Source organism: Aulostomus chinensis, chromosome 19, assembly GCF_037954235.1.
Source record: "Aulostomus chinensis isolate RoL2024-O1b breed Wild chromosome 19, RoL_Achi_v1.0, whole genome shotgun sequence".
NCBI classification, from domain to species: Eukaryota; Metazoa; Chordata; class Actinopteri; order Syngnathiformes; family Aulostomidae; genus Aulostomus; species Aulostomus chinensis.
In genome coordinates this window covers 14,296,070-14,319,036 of record NC_141338.1, presented here as the reverse complement: position 1 = coordinate 14,319,036, position 22,967 = coordinate 14,296,070, and the positions used below count along the sequence as shown (strand labels likewise).

At 42.5% G+C, this 22,967-nt stretch overlaps 1 protein-coding gene across 2 annotated transcripts in view; it reads right to left on the bottom strand.

Moving 5' to 3' along the window:
* LOC147244176 (transmembrane protein 132C) overlaps positions 1 to 22,967 on the bottom strand; it is a 157,170-nt gene that overhangs the window by 89,578 nt on the left and 44,625 nt on the right. For both annotated transcript variants that reach the window (XM_086187305.1, XM_086187306.1), the window contains exon 3: positions 15,380 to 16,304. In XM_086187305.1, the coding sequence (XP_086043431.1) occupies positions 15,380 to 16,304 (925 nt within the window). The remainder of the gene's footprint in view (positions 1 to 15,379; positions 16,305 to 22,967) is intronic.

Below are 22,967 nucleotides of genomic sequence, written 5' to 3'. Positions count from 1 at the left end.
GCCTCAAGTCTCCAGTTTCGCCCCTCGTGTTCCTCACTTCTTTGTGTAAGTTTTGGTTGTTACTTTGTTCTGTGTGCAGGAATTAGGCCTGTTGACCCCTTTTGTTACTTTGTTTTCACTTCTCAGTTGTTCCTTTGAGTTCCTTTGTTTGTACTTTGGTTTTGGATAAATAAGTACACATTTTGGGCACTCCTTGTCTCCGTCTGCTACTGGGTCTATTCCTCACCCTCCAGCACACCTTGTGGCAGATACACTCTGAAGCCACAAAAACAGAAGCTGCTGGAAGGGAGGCTTTATTTTGTCCGTAAGCACACATGCGTGTGTACAGTTCTGGCCAATTGTGTCACTTTGTATGTCAAAAAGTGAGACAAAGAGAATCAGAGTGAGTCCTCTGGGCCGTAACACAACTCGTCTGCACTGGGAGAAGTGGCGTGATACTGCCACATCTCAGTGGCTCAGGGGACATCCAACCACAGAGGTAAAATGTTCATCTGAGGCTCTGCCAGCTCTACGTTAGCATCAGAACTATGCCGGCTCGTGTTGATGGTCCCTGCAGCAACATTTGAACCTCAAGTGTCCGACTTAGATGACAGAAGCTGAAATCTCCCGCAGGGTTGGTGGTGGGGGGGGGGGGGGGGGGGGTTATTATAAAGTGAAGTCTTGACATGTTGAAGTCAAACGTGGACACATTAAAGCTTTCAGACACTCAAGGAGGTTTTTCCTTGCCTTATCTATACATAGAGATTACACTTTTTAAAACAATATTTCTGGCCAGGATTTATTCGTTTCAAAAAAATGCCACCACTGTCAAGTGGTGTATTGGCCGCCTGGTGATATGAACTCAAAAGTATAAACAAACTATGAGACAAAGGAATCATTCAAATTTAAACTGCATAAAAAGGCAGCGTATCTCTGTAATGTCTTTTCCACCGAAGCCCTTTCTTATCACATGATGGGGAAACAATTCAGGGTTTCTTTTTAAACAACCTTATTTATTCGGGGCAGTATCTCTTTTGTAGGATTACCATTTACACAGCTTTACTTTCACACCTGAAAACAGTGCAGCACAAAATCATATCCAAGAGAAGAGTTGAGATTAAGGGCCTTGCTCAAGGGCACCTGAGTAGTGGTAAAGATTTATCCTTCCAATCCTAGGGACCCTCCAGTTAGAAGCTCGCTTCTCCAACCTTAAGGACTCCACTAGCTTTTAGAAGGTGATTTCATGCAGAAATCAACCTGTATTAGCATTAAGCTGCATGATGAAATTCTGGAATTAATACTGTTGCTTTTACTTGCCACAGATTTGCGAAAGCAAGGACACACACATACAAATCAAAAAAAAAGAAAAAAAAGGAACCACAAAAAAAATTTGTTTCAATCAGACAAAGGTCTTTTTTTGTCCCCATCTGTTTAAAATTGGTGTAAAATGTTACAGCATCACAGCCTGGAATGACATATTTGAAGAGTTTGGCACTAGACATCTATTTTCATCTACTGAGGTGAAGGTTGCATGAGCTGAGAGTAATTAAAAGACTAGCACTTTTAATGTCTTAAAGTCTTTTAGATTTATGCACATGACCAGAAAGAGTAAACCAGTGGGCGCTCGCCTCTTAGGGCTCATTTACACAGCCATCCCTTTTTTCTCTCTAAACCCCCACATTTTTATAAATATTTCACTCTTCTTAGCAGGAGTGTCCAGAAAGGCAAATAAAAGGAGTCACCTTCATCTTTCTCTCCTTCACATACACACACACACACACACAACAAACACATGCTCAACATATGAGCTGCCCCTTACATCTCTCTCTCAACTAGAACGCATACATACACACACACACACATTAAGAGGCATGCACACACATGCAAACCCCTGAGCAGATCAAGGCTTATCCACCCACAGTGGTGGTAGGCCCACAGGATGATGAGGGCTTGGATCCAAAGTACCAGCTTATATCTGCAGATCAATGGCTGACCTCCCAACCAGCTCCAGCCAGACTGACCGACACTACACAGCTTAAAGCCCAGCCAGCGGCACCACTCCAAGCTGCATGCTGAATACTAGATCAGTCTAATGATTCTCCCCACAAGCCAAGACTCTGTCAGACTTTCGGGTTTGTTTTTATTTTCTCTGTCATTCTCTCGAGGTCTTTGTCACTTTTTTTTTAAGTGCTTATCACAGCCTTGTATTTGTGCCCGTGAAGAGATAGGCGACCCGTTCTGTGAACTGCAAGAGAAACACGTAAAAGATTCGTGAAGGTGGGGGTTCGACATGCAAAATACTGCAAAATAACAGCCATTTGAAAAAGCCAAGAAAGTGCTTGGAAATTGATGAAATTCAAAAAGTGAATTATAGTGCCACTCTCAGAGATTATGAAGGGTTTCCGTTGGACGAGGAGATGCCTCAAACTCCCCTCGCCAAAGAACTGCTGTTCATATACCGCGGATAAAGTGAAGTAGTCTCCAAACCTGAAATAAAGTTTGAAAGCATAAAATGAAAAGAGGCCATGAATAACTTTTCCAAACTGTGTATTGAAAAAAGTTTTGTCATCCCATTTTGTAATCCTTTGGCCCCTCATCAGAATAATCAGTCCAATGTCTTAGCTTGTGACCTCGATCAGCTGGTCTTTATTTTTATGTATAATTAGCAAATTTGCTAAGCTATGAAATGTTATACCTGCTTCAGTTGGATGTGTTAAAATTCCCATGTTCACATATTTCCTCTCAATGTTCAGCATTTATAATAATGGAGAAGCTTGGTGAGAAAAAAAATGATACAGAATCACGACTCTGTATTTGGGATAATTTTGGTTTCAAATCAGATTCACCAGCGAGCCAAAGAACCTAAATGATACAATTTGGAAAAGGTGGGCAGCTGCCAATGCTATTTGTTCCACACATAAAAAAAAAAAAAGTGTAACATTCCTGGAAATCAGGAAACAAGTACGACCATTGATTTCAAATGTGGGTCAGGTGATCCCATGGGCAAACATCATCGAATTAGCTCCCTTTTCTTTCTACGCTTTTGGAAAAGGTTATGACAATGCTAATGATGATGTAACTTGACAAACTTACCCAGTACCCATTACCATTTGGGCTCAGAACAAATCTTTAGAGGAGGGCAAAGTGTTCCATTATGATAAAAACCTAATCAAACAATAGCGGCTGGCTGGAAGCAGACTCCTGTGAACTAAACTCTATGTAACGTTCTGATTTCCAAACTTTCCAAGGCAAATTTGGTGAGGGAAAAAAAACTGTTATTGTTCAAATAATATCTTCCAAACCCTGAGCACTGTGTCATCACTTACAATAAAAGTGAAAGAGCAGAGCAGGAATCCTGCAGTGATTGATACTCTTTAGTCTATAAATTACCTCCTAAATCATGTCAAGGGGCTGGTCTCCAAATGGGCCCTAAGCCCATCCTCCAGAGAGGGACACAAAGACTTCCATTATCACCCAGCAAGCAGGTACTCGGCTGTCTACAGGCAGTGAGCGATGTCTTTACAGATATATTCAACAGTCCCCTTAGCTGAACTTCTGCCTCTCGAGTGCCACCATCATACCTGTCCTCAAGAAGCCAAACTCAGTCTGAAGGACGTCCTGGAGCCTTCACTCTTACATCAATGAGGACGCCGAATCCACTGCGCTGCACCTCAGTCGAACCCATCAAGACCCATTCGCTGGAATCCTCTTTACTTTTCAGCAGGCAGGCAAAACATAACAGGGCTTCATTTGTAAAGTGATATTGCAGAGTCTCTGTCACAATCTTGTTGGCTAATACAGTTTTTGTCCTTCTTTTTTATTTTTTTTCCCCCTGTTGTAGTCAATTGCTGTTTTATTTTGGAAAAAAACAAAAAAAAAACAACTTACTTCCGCTCTTTGTCTGTTTTCCCTCCATTTTTTCCCCCATTGTGATCACCTGTGTGTCAGCTCACCAGTCTCACACCTGTTTCTGGTTGATGAGTTGAGTTCTCCCTCTCCTGTTTAGCTGTAGTTCATCCCATCTGTAGTTAACCTGCCCGTTTGCCAGCACCTTTCCTGTCAGTCCAGTTTTCAGTTAAGTCATTCACTTCAGTGCCTGCAAGCCTTCTTCCACCACCACTATAAAATGTAAGTCTTTGTTTCAAAGTGATAAGCAAACCAAACATTTATACCTGTAAAAAAAAAAAGAAAAAAAGTTCTCCCTTGAAGAAACCGATATTCACCAGTTTACTTTGATTTAAATCAAACCTTTACTGTTGGAGGCAGTGATTTCCAGCCCCCCCCCCCCCCCCCCCCCCAACAGCTGACTGGAGCAGTCATGCTGTTGGGGGGGGGGGGGGCAGATTACTGTCAATCAGGCATTAGGAGTTAAATATATGTTCTTTGGGACACTTTGGATAAAAACATCATATGTTATTACTTTAACCAACAGAAAAAAATCTATTTTGTGTTTCCCACTTAAGTTTTTGTCTCTGTTTATTATTTGACTGTTTAGATGTTTGTGCATCTCACTTTTCTCTGTATGGTTGCTGAAATATTGTAGAGCATTTTGTCTTCTTTTTTTTTTTAAATCAGCCTCCAAAAAAAAAAATGCCCTTGATGTACAACAGCCAAAGCATTTCATCATTTCCCTCTCCCCCTCTCTTTATTTCTTTGCCTTAAGTCCACATTAAAATATGCATGACTTTGAGTTTGTGTTACAGCTGTCAAGTCTGCGGAATCAAACTAATCAAGGCAAATCCGTAGGAGAAACATCGAGGATAAACAAGTGATTAGAAGGCCCGAGCTTGTGATTGTCTGAGAGAGAAGGAGACTCTGAGTCAGAGTTGCACAGCTTACTGCCTCACGACCTAATCCACCATGTTTGTCAACCCCTCCGGCCCTACATATATCATCTCCAAGCTGGAGTAAACTGCGCTGTAAGAAGTTGGAGTAGAAGTGTTGCCTAAAGATATTGGCAACAGCAGGCTTGTAAAGGAATTGCTATCCACCGAAAGAAAACCTCTGGTGACAATCTCTCTGCTTCAAGTCATTCCCTAACATATATGATTGTGTTTAGTGTGGCCCTCAAAGCCACACATCACCAAAAAAAACAAACAAACAAGAAACAAACATTTTGCCATTAAGGGCGGCATGGTGGTGCAGTGGTTTGCACCGTCGCCTCACAGCACAGGATCTTTCTGTGTGAGTCTCCATGTTCTCCCTGTTCCTGTGTGGGTTCTCTCTGGTACTCCAGCTTCCTCCCACAGTCCAAAGACACCAAGAGGGGACGAGGCTGATTGATTCTCTAAATTGACTGTAGGTGTGACTGTGAGTGTGAATGGTTGTCTGTCTCTATGTGTTGGTCCTGTGATGGACTGATGACCCGTCCAGGGTGAACCCCGCCTCTCGCCTGAAGGCTGCTGGGGTAGGCTCCAGCCCCCCCTCCGCGACCATTAACAGGATAAGAGGTAGAAAATGGATGGATGGATTTTGCCATTAAAGGACAGAAAATGAGGTGTTTTAAGCTGATGGAGATGTTCATTTCCTCCTCTGTCACTATTTTGTGACTTCAGAATGCAGACAGAGCTAACTATGTATATTTAGCCTGAGGCTAATGGTGAACAGCAGTTAACAGCAGCAAAACCATAGCAAAACTCTCCAGAAGTTGCTGTTTACAAACTCAACGTCACCCATGTCTTCTTTAGCCAGACATGCTCAGTAATCCACAAACAAGTGGGTTGGAGCAAACTACATCACTTTTGGTTTGGCGCTAATATTCATCTTAGTCTCCATTACCATCAAGCTAAGTAAACATCGTCAGCTATTTCTGTATTCTGGAGGCACAAAGAAGTGCAGCAGTAGGAGAAATGTCTGTAAGTACTTGAAAAGTAAATACACCTTTTCTTTGGTGAAGTCCCACTTTAACATAGAACTGAGTCCCATTTGTCTTTGACAAAACTGGAAGAGAATTCTCCTGGTTGTTTGGGTAAAGGCTTCTCAAGTCAAGGCTGATCCTTAGCTAACCAGTAAATTCAGAACTTAATGGCTTGTCAAGTGCAGTTTATAGCCCACAATCATAGGTTCGTCCCAGAGGCATTTTCAATTTGGTGTAGTGTTTTATTGCTCTACACACTTTGAGTTTTATTTTTTTTGGCTGCATGACAAACTAGCATCATGGTTGAAGGCGCTCTTTCTTAACATCTCTAGTTATTGACAGCAGACAAGACAGTTTAGAAGGTAAAAGTCTCCCACAGTGTTCAGGTCTCTCCTCTCTTCATTTTGGTTCTTAATATATTTGCTGTTGAACATTTTTATTCGTCTGTGGCTTGCAATGACGTAAGGAGTCAGAGATTTTAGCTACTGTATCACAGGCAATAATGAGAATTCTTCAAAAGAGAGAAAAACAGCCAGTATGAATCGGGGAACTGTAGAATTTATATTCTGGGATTAATGACATAAAAGAGTAACGATACAAACAAAACAAGATGAGTTGTGAATGGAAAAAAAAACAAATCAGAACACTGCAAACTGAGTGTAACTGTTTTGCTGAAATGGAAGTGTTCTGCTTTGTTTTTAGCTCAAGTCAAAGTATTATATGATTACTGAGCATACAGGTGAATAAAAGAGACGTAGATTTCACTGGACCATGAGTTCGTAAACTGACACTTTAGATGGTTGTACAGTTGTTAGCGGTTGGTCTCCATTAGCTTCAAGGTAATAATACGATGCTGGCATTCCTCAAAGGTCGCAGAAAAGCCAATAACTGAAAGCTTGTATTTAAACACATGTTGGGAGACTAGAGGACAGCTGTTTGGCTTTAATCTGTTCATACTGTTTCCCCACAGCATCTCTACCAAGTCATGCAGGGTGGGCCTGGCTCCAGAGATCAAGACATCTAACAGTAAGTCTATATTTGCTTCCAGAATCAGTTTTAAGCCAACTGTGGAAATGCTCAATAGGTGGTTTGGACTTTGGTGAAGGAAACAGTGGAAGAAGAATGTTGTTTATGTGTGACTAATGGAGAGAGGTCTTGAGGAATTACCTTCAGGCAGACAAGTTGTAATTGTTCTTAAGAGCCAGTTAGAGGTAGATTTGTTGCATGCTGTTCCAAGATAAAGTTTGAGAGTATCGGTGAAGACGACAGCAGTGGAGACAGCTCAGTCGTGAGGTAAAGATTTTCTGCCAGCAGTTTTTCAAATCGGGGTTACCTTGTTCTGTTCTGAACGTCTCCTGTTTTGCATCAGCCAAAAAGCACTTCTGGCAAGCATTTGCTAAAGTTGGGGTGTTTTTTCCTTCAAATTTTTGCCTTTTCATCAACCTTTTCTGATGTACCCCTTCAAAATAGCAAATAACACTTTTTGAGGGAAAAGTATTTTTTATTTGCCAAAAGAAAATACTGCATCCCGCTGAATATTTGGAGAAGTTGTTGTTCTGTGGCATATCTCTTGCTAATCATTTCAGAAATGCTCCCCTGGTTCATATCAAGGGTTGGATGGGGTTTGGGGGACTTCTTGGTCTGGTGGTTTCTCTCCTTGTTTCAGCCCCTGAACTTTTTCCCCGCTATGCAGATAGAACAGATCAAATCGCAGTATATCAAACGAAGCCTTTTTCTATTGTTTGCGTCTTTTGTTGTGATGTGTGATGGATACGGAATCGAATGTAAAGGACGGATTCCGAAATCTCTCAAACACTTCAAAAGTCCTACAGCAAGTCAAGATATGGGAAGAACCCCGCTGGCTACCTTCATTCTCTCTTCTGCCCTCACAACAAGCATGAAAGACTTCAGAAGTTCAAAGCAACCAGAGAGAAAACCCAAATCGACCTCTGACTCTGTCAATATTCCAAGTCTTGGAGGCTTGTGTCACTCTGAAAGGTACGACACATTCGTATGACCCCTCTGTCGAGCAGTGAGGAAGTGGGATCACAAATTTCCCTCGGGGACACGCTGCATTTCCAAAGGCAGATCGACAGAGCAAAAGAAGGAAGGAGGAAAAGAAACGAAGACAGGGGAAGTGGCAGAGCAATACATCCTGTCCTTCCAATGTCCAATGCATTCATCAATTTCGACACAAATTCGAGAAAGGAAATGTGATGGAAAATCATTAAGGTAGAGAATACAAGGATTCAAATGACTTGCTGCAGGCAACTGGTGATTGCTTTGGTGGTGGCAGGGTCCAACGGAGAGGAGGATCTACATAGTGAGCAGTCTCCCCAGGCTGCAAATCACTAATTACTTATTAATGAGCAGATGAGGAAAGTCTGTGCTTTCAGAGTAAACATTAGTGAATTGGCCTGCTGAGCAGAAGAAGGGAGGGAACTGGGAGAGGCAGGGCAAAGGAGGGTAAAGAGATATAAGTGTACATTAATATGTTTCCATGATGGTATAAAAGCCCATTTACTGGGTTACTGACTAATATACCTAATATAATGTGGTGGGGAATCTAATTACTTCTGCATGTATACGCTTCAGTCAGCCCCACATTGGCCTGCTGGATGTTCCACAGGTTCCACTGTGGTATTTAACCTCAAAATCAGACCCTTTCCAGGTGGCACAAACCCGCAATGGCAAAATCAAGACAATTTTCTATAATTTCTCAGTTGAAGTCGTTGTCTGTTTTCTCAGTTTATTGATTTTAAGTCTGCCGTTTGAAGGGACACCACAGGTTAACTTGTGTGGAATGTTGCTGCATTCATGGTAGAAGACTAACCAGAGTCACGAGTTCCTTACTGGGAAACGTCGACGAGAATAAACCATCATGTTGGAAAAACAACTCTGCAACTCGCAAATGATTTTGTATTTGCTGCAGTATATAATTGATGCGATATCAGCAGAAACACGGCAAAAAAACGCCAAAATCTGACTAAATCATTTTTTTTACGAAGACATGTATTGAAAATTATGTTTATATAAGATATGACATTTAATAGCATCCACTTCTTCATTTACTTCGCTCTTTATTGTCACAAAAAATGACTTAATCAAATATTGGCGTTTTTCTGCTGTGTTTCTGCTCATATCGCATCAATTATACACTGCAGCAAATACCACATGCTCTGAGCACTAAAAAGGATTGTAGCATCCATGGGTTTCTGACATTTATACCTCACAAACAACAACAAAATAAGAAGAGCGACTTTCCAACAAAAGAAAAGCCTGTAAAAAATGAAAAGGTGTGGCTGCAACCTGCTGTAAGAAGGCACAGCGCCACCTGATGTGGGTATACTCTGGTCAATGAAATGATTATTCCCTGGTTACGTATACCAGGATAACAGCAGCGGCCCAATTAAATGTCACCAAGCCACAACCATCTTGACTTCAACTGTGCATGTAAACCCACTGAGTCAGTGGAGACGTGAGGAGCAGGAGACTTGTAAAGGATTCCAGTACATAGAGGAGCGTGTCAGGCTCAGGGAGAGCATGAGAAAAGGAGAGCATGTGTTCTGGAAGAAAAAGGTTAAGAGAGAGAAAGACAGAGGGGAAAAACACAAGAAAAAGTACAGATAAGTAGAGAAATGGAAATGGAAGAGAGACAGAGCCATCATGGGTGACCTTTACCAAGAACTGAACCACAGAGGAGTGCAGCCAAGATAAGGATAATAAACTGAGGGGAACATCTTTATTGCAACCTTTTCTCCTGCTGGTATTTCAGTAAACAATGGCCAATAACAGCCGAGGCGTTAGACCCGTGTCAAGGATCAGAATCAGCAGACGCAAAGCTCTGCATCCCGTTTGCATAACATTTGAATACCAAACCAGCCTCCACGAGCTCAACATCTTTATTAGCGGCCGGGCCTGCCTCATTTACCTCCTAAATAGTAAAACAGTTGATGCAGACTGTTCAGCCTGGCACAGCAGGAAGAATCCCACACTTATACCTTTAACGCTCCGATATTAGAAATTAATTTGCATACATCAGCAGCACTGCCCCCGGGGGAGGGATCTGTGGAAATATGTTGGATTGTTTAGTCAAAATTACAATACAGCTGGGGAAATTTATCGTACGAAAAGCCTGTTAATTTGTTCAGGAAGAAATGGTGTTTTCATTTGCATGTTGAATAAGGAGTAGCAGGAGAACCCTTTCCAACCTGTTACGCCACTTCCTCCTCAGCTTAATGAGGCAGGGCGCTGGGAATTAGAAATTCCACTGGGAGCCTTTAGCATGACAAACACACCGTGACTTCACGGCTGGCACATGGCTGGTCCATGCATGTAGGAGTGTGAGAGAGTCTGTGTGATGGGTGTGTAAATACGAGTGTATGTGTGCATATTCATGAGACTGTTTTTGTTTTTTTTCTCCAGCAGATGGAATTAAAAGCCTGTAATTACGTTCAAAATAATTACATTAGATTAGTTTCAATTAGATGAAATGCATCCAATAATAAGTCAAAGAGGAAAAAATTCAGTTTGTTTAAATGAGCAGATTTTCCTGCTGCCTGATCATTTAGAAGAACAGCATGATAACTTAAGGATATATTCAAACTCGAACTATATTCATGAGTCCCACACTGGGGTATGCCAAATACATCATCAACATCCTCCTTAAATCCTCCATCAAAAATAAATTCACTGGTTTTCACTGCTGTGGAAACCTGCTTCCTCCCTTCTCCTCTCTGGGTCTGACTCTGATCTGACTCCTGAGGTAGAATATGGCCGTGGGCTGGTCTTCAAGAAAGGCCCTTTAGCCCCGATGTGTGGCCGAGCTGGCTCACACATGAAATGAAACAGTCACTGAGCTCAATCCAGAAACATCAACTCCAGTGCTGCCAGTATGATATTTGACAGTGCTAGCATTCATGCTAGTGGTGCTAGCCTAGCTGCTGGTGCTGCCATCGGCGTCACCCTGCAATTATACACCATGTCAAAAACGGCCATTTTCTTCAGCTTGACCCACATCAGACTAGCAGCATCTCATCTGATCGTCTTCAGCTCAGTTTAGACCTCTAAAATGCTGCTTATGTTAATATAGCAAATGTGACTGGGGCCAACAAAGTAAGTCTTCCAAATCGAGAAAAGTTTCACTTGCAGCACACTCTTGACACTTGGTGCCCTCCAGATAACCACATCTACCACCATAAACCGGCCCTCGCTGCCAGTTTTTATATGCTGTGTTGAACATTGACTTTGTACAGACTTACACTTTTAGCATTAAGAATAAAAGCAGAATACGATAACCACATCAAGACATTATTCTCTATTCTATTAATGAAAAATGGAATGAAAGTTGATGTTGCATTCAAGTTAAATGTTTTAATTTCAACAAACTTCTTTTCCCAACTCCTAAATTAGTTTTGTGACCTACTGATACTTTTGCTGAGACGGATGCGGCGTGTGTATGGATGTGTTTGTTTCAGTTGTTGGGTAAATGTAATAGCCTTCTACAGCGGGAGCCAAATGTTGACGCACCAAGTGAGTTAACAACATTGCTATTGTGTGAGAAATCCTCAGTGAATAATTAGGAAACAAACCACAATCGCTCATCTTACTGATGATTTTTCAGGCTTTTACGTGGCTGAGTTGCTTTTTTAAACAGGTGACATGACTTATTTTCTAAAACCATTCTGATGAGCTGAGGAGCCGCCGCCGGCTTTAGCCGACTTACAGGAGGAATTTGCTGCTGTGAAGATGATGGTTCATTAAAACTAGCTCATACTTGTAGGACAAATGTGGGAAAAAAAAAATTCAAATTGACATGAACAGAGAAAACATCAATTTTGGTGCTAAAAAGAGTTTAAAATCAAAAATAACCAGTACGCACCAGGTCTAGTCGCCCTCAGACGCTGCTCTCAGGTCACTGCTGTTAAATTGGAGGCGTGTCTGTTGGCTGGGAAGATAACCTGCATGTAGTGTGTTTTGGACGGTGACGCGTTTATAACCTTTTAACTGCGATGGTGTCAACTTGGCATTCACTGGTGCAAGGAATTGAGTAGGAAGGAATGTGGACTGGCTTGTGCGCCACACTGTAATTGCTGTTATTGCAAAGGATCCCTATCGTACCAAGCAGTGCTCGAGGGCTCCGAAACCTCCTACAAATGTAGAGACAGAAGAGCAGGACTGAAAACCCTTGTCTGAGGCCTCGTCCACCTGAAGAAAACATTATTTTGGGCTTAACTAAGGACAAAACAGGAAAAAAAACTGAAAGACACTGCGGTTCCATCGATGGATTTGGATGAAGACGACAAACTTTGGCACTTTTCTACATTTTTGCCTCGGAGTGAATCTTCATTCTAAAGTCACTTCAGTGTAAAAAAAAACAAATCTACTTGACAGCAGCACATGTAGGAATAAAACCTGTCCAGACAAAATCGGAGTGTTTGTCACGAGCGAGACTGTGGCGGAGGAGAGGAGGAGATGGATTGGAGGGAGGGGAAAGATAATGGGAGAGAGAACGGGAGCAAGTCCAAACAACTGATGACAACATGAAACACACCAGAGCTGCTTGTAATGTAAGCTGTCTATAAACACACCCACACCAGTCAGTAAAACATCAGCCAGGGAGGAGAGAGACTTCTACATCCAACAGGGCTCAATACAGTTGAGACTCCACGTCTGGTAATATCTCTGCAGCGCCTGGAGGGAAGGGATTCAAACGTGGCTCAAAGCTCCACCGGGACGCAAGGATGGACTGAAATTTGTGGCGGTCAAAGGTCAAAGTCACTGTGACGCGAACACAGGCTGGAACCACGATGCAGTATTTCTAGTTTGAAACAACATCAATGATCAGAGAAAACTACAGCAGTTTTATTCCTGTAAGATAAAAGCGAAGCACTCAAATCATCAATCTTTAAATGTGCAATTATCCAGTAGTTTTGGTGAGTTGACAGTCAAATACTGTGATTCCTAAACTCTTTGAGGTTTAATCTTGTAGTTCCTAATGAGGTATTTTGGTTGAATATTAAGTTGGTGCCCTCCCAAAGGAAAGAGAGAACCAGCAAGATAAACTTCTGAACGACCAGGAGTATGATCTTGGTGCAAAAAAGCACTTAGGAATTTTTTTTTTATCTTTTTAAAGTTCCCATTTACACACATGCTGACAAATGTGATAAACACACTCAGTGAGCACTAATACTTCATGGGAGTTCATCATCGGTGGAGTGAGAGAAAAAGCAATGAGGCTTTTTGGCAGATTTCCTGCTCACCCAGGGTTGACAAATTGCCAAGTCGCTCTGTCACAGCTCCACTTTGAGGCCGCTAACGGTTTCATCTTCCATGATTTAGCTCTCAGGCATAAAAGAAGCCCCGGTGAAAATATTCCTCACACCTTAATTTGCATCACACAACATGGACCAATTACAGTCACTTTGAATGGTAATTTATATGAGACAAGGCTCAATGAATCAATGACAACTTTGTTGCTTTTGTGCGGAGTCACCTCAAACTGAATTTGCCTCAGACAAGCAATTTTGGAGGTGAGTGCGTTAAGCAATCTTCTTAAATAGCACAGAGGAATAATTAAGGCGTTACCCCGTCAAAACAATCCCCTGCAGACTGTCAGAATTCAGTTTGCATGGTATTAAGCACGTCAGTACGGCTAATATCTCACCAGACAAACCGCCTAACAAACCACCTCAGTTACTTTGCACACCGTTTTAATATGTAATCTATAATTGCTGGTAGGGCTGCACAATTATTTTTGACTGATATTGTAATTGCAATATGATTACAAATTTAATGTCATTCTCATTTTCCTTAAAAAAAAAAAACAAGCTATCGATTCGTCACATGTTCACAGCACCACTGTAGTCTTTATTTACTTATGATGTGGATTGTTGTTGGGTGTTGTGGATATATGTTTTCGGACAGTTCCGCGGTTGTTTTGTAGCTGTTAGCCACTGTTAGCTTCAAGCTAAATACGCATGACTGTGATGCAGGAGGGAAAAATGTCCTTATGAGGTCAAGACACTAATTTGTGAGCACCTGAAAGGCCAAACACACTTTTCTGGAGAAGTTCTGTCTCAAATTGTCTATGGTGTGACGACTGCAGACCTCTGGAACAACACAAAGGTGTTTTCTTAAGTCTGCAGAATACAATGTGTAGGCTGGACGTCACTGGAGCACGACCATATTAAATCTTAAATGGTACTTTGACACACAATTAGCCTTTAAGTAAGACTGCACCTTACTGCTGCAGGCCATATTGAAATTTTGATTAAATTACTTTTAATTGTGCAGCCCTAACAGCCTGTATACACAAGAGAATCCTTCAAGCTTTATTACAAAGGTCTGGTTCAGCCTGAAGATCAATATTTCAGCTATGTGAGAGATATGGCAGGACCGGAGTTGAAATTTTATAAGACACAGAAAAGATGGCACAAAATCGTGGACAGTCAAACAAAAAATGTAACAGCACCTCCTCCATCAGTGCTGAGTGAAAAAGCTTCATGCACAAAGCAGGAGGTTTGAGTTGGGTTAGTTCAGCTCATTCGGTTTTTGGTTACTAGGATCACCAGTTATCTGCCATCTGAAACCAACATCGATTTACGAGCCAGGACAACATTCGGTCTAGTTTCTTTTCAGTCATACAATGTTTTTAATTTGCAAAAGTGTGTTTCCACAGCTCAGTGGACCAATGACCTAAATAACCTGACTGTTGCCAGGCAGTAGACTATAGTGTCATGATGTAGCAAATTAGTACACATTTTCTAATCTCTCCTGCCACAGATTAATCCCCTCCAACTGTGGATAATTCTGGTTAAACAAGCTGTTAGGAGCAATGTTTCAAATCACAAAAGTATCGACTGAGAAGGTAAAAGCAGAGGCGGCACGGTGGTGCAGAGGTTCACACTGTTGCCTCACAGCAAGAAGGTTACGGTTTCGAGTCCTGGCTCGGGTACGGGGTCTTTCTGTGTGGAGTCTCTATGTTCTCCCTGTTCCTGTGTGGGTTCTCTCTGGTACTCCAGCTTCCTCCCACAGTCCAAAGACATCAAGAGGGGACGAGGCTGATTGATTCTCTAAATTGACTGTAGGTGTGACTGTGAGTGTGAATGGTTGTCTGTCTCTATGTGTTGGCCCTGTGATGGACTGGTGACCTGTCCAGGGTGAACCCCGCCTCTCGCCCGAAAGCCGCTGGGATAGGCTCCAAGCCCCCCCCCCCCCCCCAACCGGATAAGCAAAAGAAAATGGATGGATGGATGAAAAAGTGGGCTTGGCCTCCCATTGTTCAACAAGAAGGCAACTCAGGCTGTCAGAGTCACACTTAGTCTTTTTTTTCTTTATTTTACTACTTTTATGCCAACACAGTTTCACATAAGGAAGACAGAATTGTCACCTTTCGTACAGTAGTGAGTGTGTTGTCACAGTTCAGGGTGTTTTTGATGGTGTTCTTTATCGCTTCCCTCTTAAGTCTTCCTCTGAACTGTTTGTTGCTGTCAAGCTTCACAAACTAAAGCAGAGTAGGTGTATTAAGACGAGGTGACTCACCTGAGGGTAAAGATTTGCACCGAGGAAAGCGTGGAAAGAGCCAGAAATGCGGAGACTGTTTCTCTCTGCCGGATTGGTTTGGATGGCACCATCACCACAAAGTTATTGTCCAGCTTCAGCTCTGACAGCGGCTGAAACAGCCGGACACTCCCAATACGCTGCATCGGCGTGTGCCCAGCAAAATAGCCCATGGGCCTCTGTTGGTCAGTGCGAAGTGGGCTGCCTTTTCTTGAATCCTCTGAGCTGCAGTCTCCACTATTGGTGGTCTGAACCATGTAGTAGAGCTCCACCGGGGTGCCCTGGGCCTGCTCTGAGACCCTCTGCCTGCCGGGCCTAATGGTAGGTGGGCTGAACCAGCTGGCTAAAGGCTCCAGCTCAGCAACACAAATCCCCAGCTCACCTTTGAGCCGACACGTGCCCCGCACCTCTTGAGTCTCATGAAAGGCGAACATCCTGATGCAGGGGAGCTTCTGGATGGCGCTGTAATCATCCCAGTCCCTCCCCGCTATGTAGAACAACACTTGCACCTTTGGCCAGCTGGGGTGAATCCTCTCACTGATTATATAGGTGTGAACCTTCCAGTTGAATGTAAAGAGAGGTGAAGATGATGCTGAAGTTGGCACTGAAGATGAAGAGAAGGGGTGTGTGTTGAAGGGTCCCGGCAGTGTCTGCAGCAGCTCTAGAGGGACAGGCTGTTGGACAGACAATGGCCCGTAGCTAGCATTGATGAAGGGCATCTGCCGAGCCTGGTGGATGAAAAAGGACTCGGTTCTGGCCTGCAGGCTTGAGTTCCTCATTAAATCCTGGTTTGCCTCCTGTAGGAAGAAAGCTGACTCAGCATTAAGGATCCGGTAGCTGACGGGCAGATAGATTGGCATGGGGCCGTACCTCTGCAGGCCCTCGAGGAGCACCTTGCTGTCCGCCACTGAAACAGAGAGGAAACGACAACAAAGACGTTATCTACCTGTTATTATCTGTGTCAATAGCTGACACCCAGAAGTAGAGGTGTACTCCAAGAGAGCACAATGTGTGATTCTCTCTGCTGAGATGGATTGTGTGAAAGACGACACATTTTGCCTACACTTTGGCAAAAAAAAGTGTGAAAATAATGGCTGTAAAAACAAGTTAAACAGACATTTTTGGGAACAGTCAGCATCCTCTCCTCCACTGTTTTTGATGTCACCCACTCACACACGAAAAATACCCCATTTTACAAAGTTAACAAAAGCAAAAAAATAAATAAAAAATGTGCATATCCACCCTATGATTCGTCACTACACCAAAATATATTTGGTTCATCCTTGGGTCACACTTCACCCCCCAGCCAGGTAGAATTTGCATATCCAGACTGACAGACAGCAGCGGAGACACGGCAGCGATGATAATAATTCAGGACACCTGTGGTCATGCATCATGGTGCTTGTACCTGAATGAAGATGCTTCTTTGTCTAAACCCGATCAACAAAGGCTGAAACAGGCATGAAATCAAAGAGAGAAAATGTGGGGAAATAACTGGGGACCTAGAGCGTACTTCACATTTAACACAACATTTGCATGCACTGCCTGTAACCTGAGGCAATCATATCTACAGTCAATTCTGCCGCTGCATGTTAAATGGTTTGTTGGAGACATTTCCATATGATATCACTTTCATGAGCTGCTGCTCTTGTTTAAAAGAAATTGCTGGGCTCAATCCAAATCACTTGCGTTTTTGTGAATCACTTGCTTATCAGCCTTGTCCGCACCCCCCCCCCCCCCCAATCCTTCTCATTATTGAGCACTAACTCAGTATGTAGTTTTCTCTCATCATTTTCTTCTCGTTTTTTTTCCCCCTGACTTGATCTTTAACCGCCATCCTGTATTCGCTCCAATCTCTTCTTAGGCTTCATGACTCTCAAGTAGAGAAAGTTGGCATCAAATATCGGGTCAGACTCTTAAGCTGTGTCCCAATTCTCTACATATTCTCAGCACTTATATTCTTTCCAAACAGAGTTTTTACCGTGTTAATGTTCACTGTTGTGAGAAATGAGCAAAAAAAACAAACAAACAAGGAAACTCCCAGTTGAGGTTAACAAATTGTGATCAGTTAGGGCACTTTAAAAAAGATATTATAAAAAGCAAACTTGCTCTCTCTTGATGGTGATTAATTAATCAGCCGCAGCTTGAAAGACTCATTGTAGTATGATGGATGCCAGCTGGCACGCATGATGCATCATTACCTTGTCACACAAGGAGACCTCACAAGTTGGCGGTTAACGAAAGCTGTTAATTTCCTCTCAGAACATAAACTACTAAAGTTAATGTGTCAGTAGCTACATCAGTGCGGCTGAATGTTTGTGTAGAAAAGTGACAAAATATCATTGTGTAACGGGTCAGAGACGCAATGCAGTCTGAGTGTGACATTGGCTACGTTTACATGGAGGGAAATACTCTGATATAACGCTGACAACACTTTGGTTAGGACGTTGCTGTGTGAACAGAATTTTCTAGGACTTTGACTAATTCCACCTTCACCTGTCACAACCAACAAAACAGTCCCGTCGCAAAAAATGTACGATAAAGTCACCCTTCGTTCATCCAAATGGTCCAAATAAGGAAATTTTGAAAGTTGCCATATTGTAAAAGACATTTTATTCAGAGGCAGCACGGTGGTGCAGTGGTCAGCACTGTGGCCTCACAGCAAGAAGGTTCCAGGTTTGAGCCCCGGCTCCATCACAGGATCTTTCTGTGTGAGTCTGCATGTTCTCCCTGTTCCTGTGTGGGTTCTCTCTGGTACTCCAGCTTCCTCCCACAGTCCAAAGACATCAAGAGAGGACGAGGCTGATTGATACTCTAAATTGACTGTAGGTGTGACTGTGAGTGTGAATGGTTGTCTGTCTCTATGTGTTGGTCCTGTGATGGACTGGCGACCTGTCCAGGGTGAACCCCGCCTCTCACCCGAAAGCTGCTGGGATAGGCTCCAGCCCCCCCGTGACCCATAACAGGATAAGAGGTAGAAAATGGATGGATGGATGGGTGGAGATTTTCTTCACAGAAATTTCATTTACCTCTTATTAAGACAGAAAATGTTTGTTTTTTTTAACCGGAGTCCTGGTTTCTTATGCTTTGGGGTAAAAATGATGGATGAAAAGGTTCAAATTGTTCCTTATCAATTATTTAGGCCCCCCAAAACATAGTAAAATAGGGCCGTGGTTGAAAAATACAGGAAGTTCCTTGAAGACGGCAACACTGATGCATTCAGAGTAAGTAAACAGTCAGAGCACACAACTCCACATCAGATGATAGAAATATGTATACTGCTAAATGACTGCGTATAACTACCTCCCTGCGTGGACAGTTGGATCCAGATGGCCTCCAGAGTTTATCAGCTGTTCTTTGTATAGGTTTTCTGGACAATTAAAACCTCTCCTAACTTTTCCCCTAAAAAGGTCACAGCTAAAAGTTTTACCTGCTCCGTTCCATAAACACGCCTCTATTTGCTTCCATCCTGCAAACCCTCCCCACCTCCCCTCTCTCTCTCCCATCAAGCTCCAGATATTTGTCCTGATAGAGAAACACATGAGAGTCCATTGATTTTCTATCTTAAAGCTTTCGGGCTTTGGGAAATGCAGCACAGCAGTGACAATCCAGTGGCTGCAGAGCAAGAACCAGCCTGCCTATGGGTGGAACCAACGCACTGTTACCGTTTAAGACATTTAATCCCAATCTTAAAATACTTCAATCTCTTTATCGAGTATCATTTTCATTTTTTAATGTCCTCAACAATATCTATTTATGGCTTTAACACACTGATGAAAATGACCTTTTATGGCCTCCAATAATCAATACTCCTCTCTCCGGGAGAAGCCGAACAGACGGTGGCTCTCCATCCACCCGGTTAGTTAATAGTTCACACGATGGACAGCGCCTGCTGCTGAAATGACGTTTTCATTATCCACCTTTCATTTGTATGTCTTTGAGAGAGGTCTTCTATCAAAGGCTGCTGCCTTTTACAGTAGCCCGGCCAAATGGGCCGCCCTAATGAGTCAATCAAAGAGCAGATATCCGATCTTCCCCGAGTCTGGGCAGCTTTCCTGCTATATAACCCAGGTCGGGACTTGAATTGAAAGTTTCACAAAGTAACATAGCTTGCAATTATTATTTATTCCTGAATAATTACAAAACTGTTGAAAATATGGCCTTTGTCTCCATCACAGCATTGAAAACTGTGCTGGCTGTCCAAATGATAAACAAGCACAAAAATGAACCCCAATTACAGACCCTCTGTTCTCAAAAATATGCAATTAATTCTGACACTGCTATTAGAGACAAAGCCATGAAAATAAGGACTAATCGTAAATATAAATTAGCAAGCATTGCTTTTTCGGTTTGTATTCATGCTGCGTTACCCCTTTAAACTGCATCCTTGAAGGAGAGAATACTAAAGGCTGTATAAAGACCTTCGCAGAGACAGCTGGTTTGAGTGAAAGTGATGAGCAACGTCAAGAGAGGCGAGCAAGTCTATCTGCTTCTCCAGTGAGATGATTCCTTCCCTGTCTGCGATTGTCTGAGAGACGTGACACACTGTCCCACTTTCTACATACTATGACACAGACGGAACTAAATACTCTTTACAGCAGGAAAAAAAAAACAAAATGCTGTAATTTATAAATTCAGATTTAGAATATTCAGATTCTCCGACGTCTAATAGGATGCTGTAAATAAAGAGCCGAAGCTGGTGTGATTTGTAGCCCCTAGTTGTCCTTGGATTCCATGTCAGCAGTTACTTGTAAATCATGTCTGCAGGACTGTTTCTGCAAATGAAAAAGGAAATGATTTGTGCAGATAACTTAACCCCCGTGGTAAATCCTGGCTGTAAACTCTTGCAGAGGATTTCTGGGCACTGACAGCCCCTCAGGATGCAGGCCGAGGAGTCTGATCACATATCAAACATGCAGCTGAACCCGACTGGCCTCTTCATTAGACAGATGTTACGTTCAGGATTTAATGTCATGATGTTATATTCATGTTGTGTGAGCAAAGGGAGCAAGAGACTCCAAATTAAAATGCATTTAAAACACTTTTCATGGGATTCCTACAACATGCAGTCGCCAACTTCTAAAATTATCTCTGATAATAAAAAAAAACATTTGTATATGTGTTGCCAAGACAGACGTGCGGTTCATAATCACCTGCTTTCATCCCCGGTGACCCTCGGTGAAGTAGAACATCCGCCAAGAAACATAATCCCTTCATCTTGCCTGCCTCCCTCCTCCTTTCATCCCATCATCATCATCAACGTGTGAGCATTTGACAACCTCTCCCTCAGTCAACATAGGCCCCCATAGGTTTCAATATTATCAGATGTGGAGAGAAATATTAAAGAAACACTTCACTCTCAGGGGTATTTTGCCTTTCACGTACTCACAAATTGGTGTCTTGAACTCGCAAAGATGTATTTTCACCACTGTGTCACTCAAGAATGCAGAAAGATTGGAATGCAATATTCAGCTTGGAGGCAAATGGCGCCTATGACCACCAGCTACTCATGGCTCTAAGCTAATAGTGAGCAATGGCTAACAATGGCCAAAAAAAAAGCAGTCAATTAGTGCTTTCACACTGGCCACCGAGCTGCTAATTCGCCCGCTTTTTTTTTTGTGGCTTGGTCCGAGGTTTCAGACAGAGTGTGGCAAATTGGGGCTCAGTTTTTACCCGGCAATGTTGCTTCTCCGAGGGTATACTTATTGCCACCTCCATTGCATTTAAATCCAAGCCGTCAGTGTGCCGGCTCGGTGTGAGGTGGGCGGAGGTGTTGATGGTAATGCAAACTCACAAACATAACACTCGCCAACGCTGCTGCTAGAGCGAGCGGTGAACTGCTGTTCTGAAACTTTTAGACTGTCACGGGGCTAAATATTCGTCTGACGCATCGTCACTTCAGCCAGATGAGCAACTGGGGAGCCGCTGATATCAGGGACTGCTCACCATCACTGCTGAGAGGACCGTGGACAACCAGCTCACAGGACTGTGAAGGATGGCTTGTTGTACGAAAAGGTCGCGGAGGAGCTTGGTCGACATGGCTATCGCCATGACGGAACATCACCAGCAACTTGGAAAAACTTGTGAAAAAAGTACCACCAGGTCTGTGACCACAACAGCAGCAGCGGTAGAGGGAGGTTGGACAGGGACACGACAAGGTTTTCCAGACTGCCACGGGGCTGAATATTCTTCCAACATATATGTTGTACCTCACTGTTCACGCGCAACTTCGTACTGCACATCACATCACGTTTACGCTCACACAAGTAGCCGCTTTTTTGGAAAGAGGAATATTATGCCTCCATTTTAAAAAGACAAAACAGCAAATTCCTGCGCATTCACTGTCTAAAAAGGGCTAATTGAGTCATCACTCTCTGCCCTACGTGGAACAATGTCTGAGCTAGCTGGCTTGCTAGCTTGTAAGTACAAATTTACATGCTTGGTATTTTTAACGTGCGGTAAGGCAGCCAAGCTCAGTTTTTTTCATGAACGACTGTGAACATATACAACAAATATGGATGTATAAACAACTATGTACAGTGCAATGGAGGAACATCAGTCTATAAGCAACTAGCAATTAACTAGCTAACGTGTTAACAACGCATGGTAGTTTATCCTTCTTACATCCTTTCATAAGAAGAAATATCACAATAAAACTGCATCTTTGGTTCTGCATATTTTTACTTTTTAGATATTTTTCATTTTTGTCCATTATTTTATTTAATATTTTATATATAAAGCCTTTTAGTCAGGTTATAAATGTATATATAAAATGTGCTTGAGCCTTTAGATTTATGTTTCAGTAAACTGGAGGCTTGGGGGTAAGTGCTACAGTAAAGCTCGACAAAAAAGCCAACACATTGCTTGTTTTGGCCTTTTCAATTAATTTGACTACAATAAAATATTGCCTGTTTCTTTCAAAGAATATAGCCATTTCCAAAATATTTTATGCAAATTAAGGTTGACTTTATGAGTTCTGGCTTTCATCCTTAAACAAATTCGAGAATATATTATAAAAGATGTCTTTTCAACATTCACTTTCAGCCAACATGAGTCATTTTCCTCAGTAGCCTCTGGGACTTATAAAGAGTGGCGATACACACAAATAGCTATCTGCAGTTATAGTGGGAAAAGGAATTCTAAAAGTACCTTTAGACACATGCTTCGTGGCTCGTAAGACGTCATTTCCTGTCTGTTTGATGCTGTGTTTGTTGTGCTCTGACACCATTCTTGTATTCAGGAGTGCTGAAGCTTTTTACTTCATCAACAATTGTTTATAAGTTGACACAAGCATCTTCTTGTGTATTTCCGATAAGGACATTTAAGAATCGCATGGGGTCCGCATGTTCAGATGCGATCTTTCCATGGCATTTTCCTTCATTAACATCTGCCCTACGCGTGAGTTTTCTGTTTAAGGGACCTTGAAGTTACCATCAGTGGACCTCCTGTCAGTCAGTATGAGGCAACTTTAGTCCCAACCACAAAAGAATGGAATGAAAAGGTTCTTTTTTGGAGGGTGGGGGGGACTCATTGAGGGCTGGATATAAATGCCAGCTGCTGCTCAGATGGA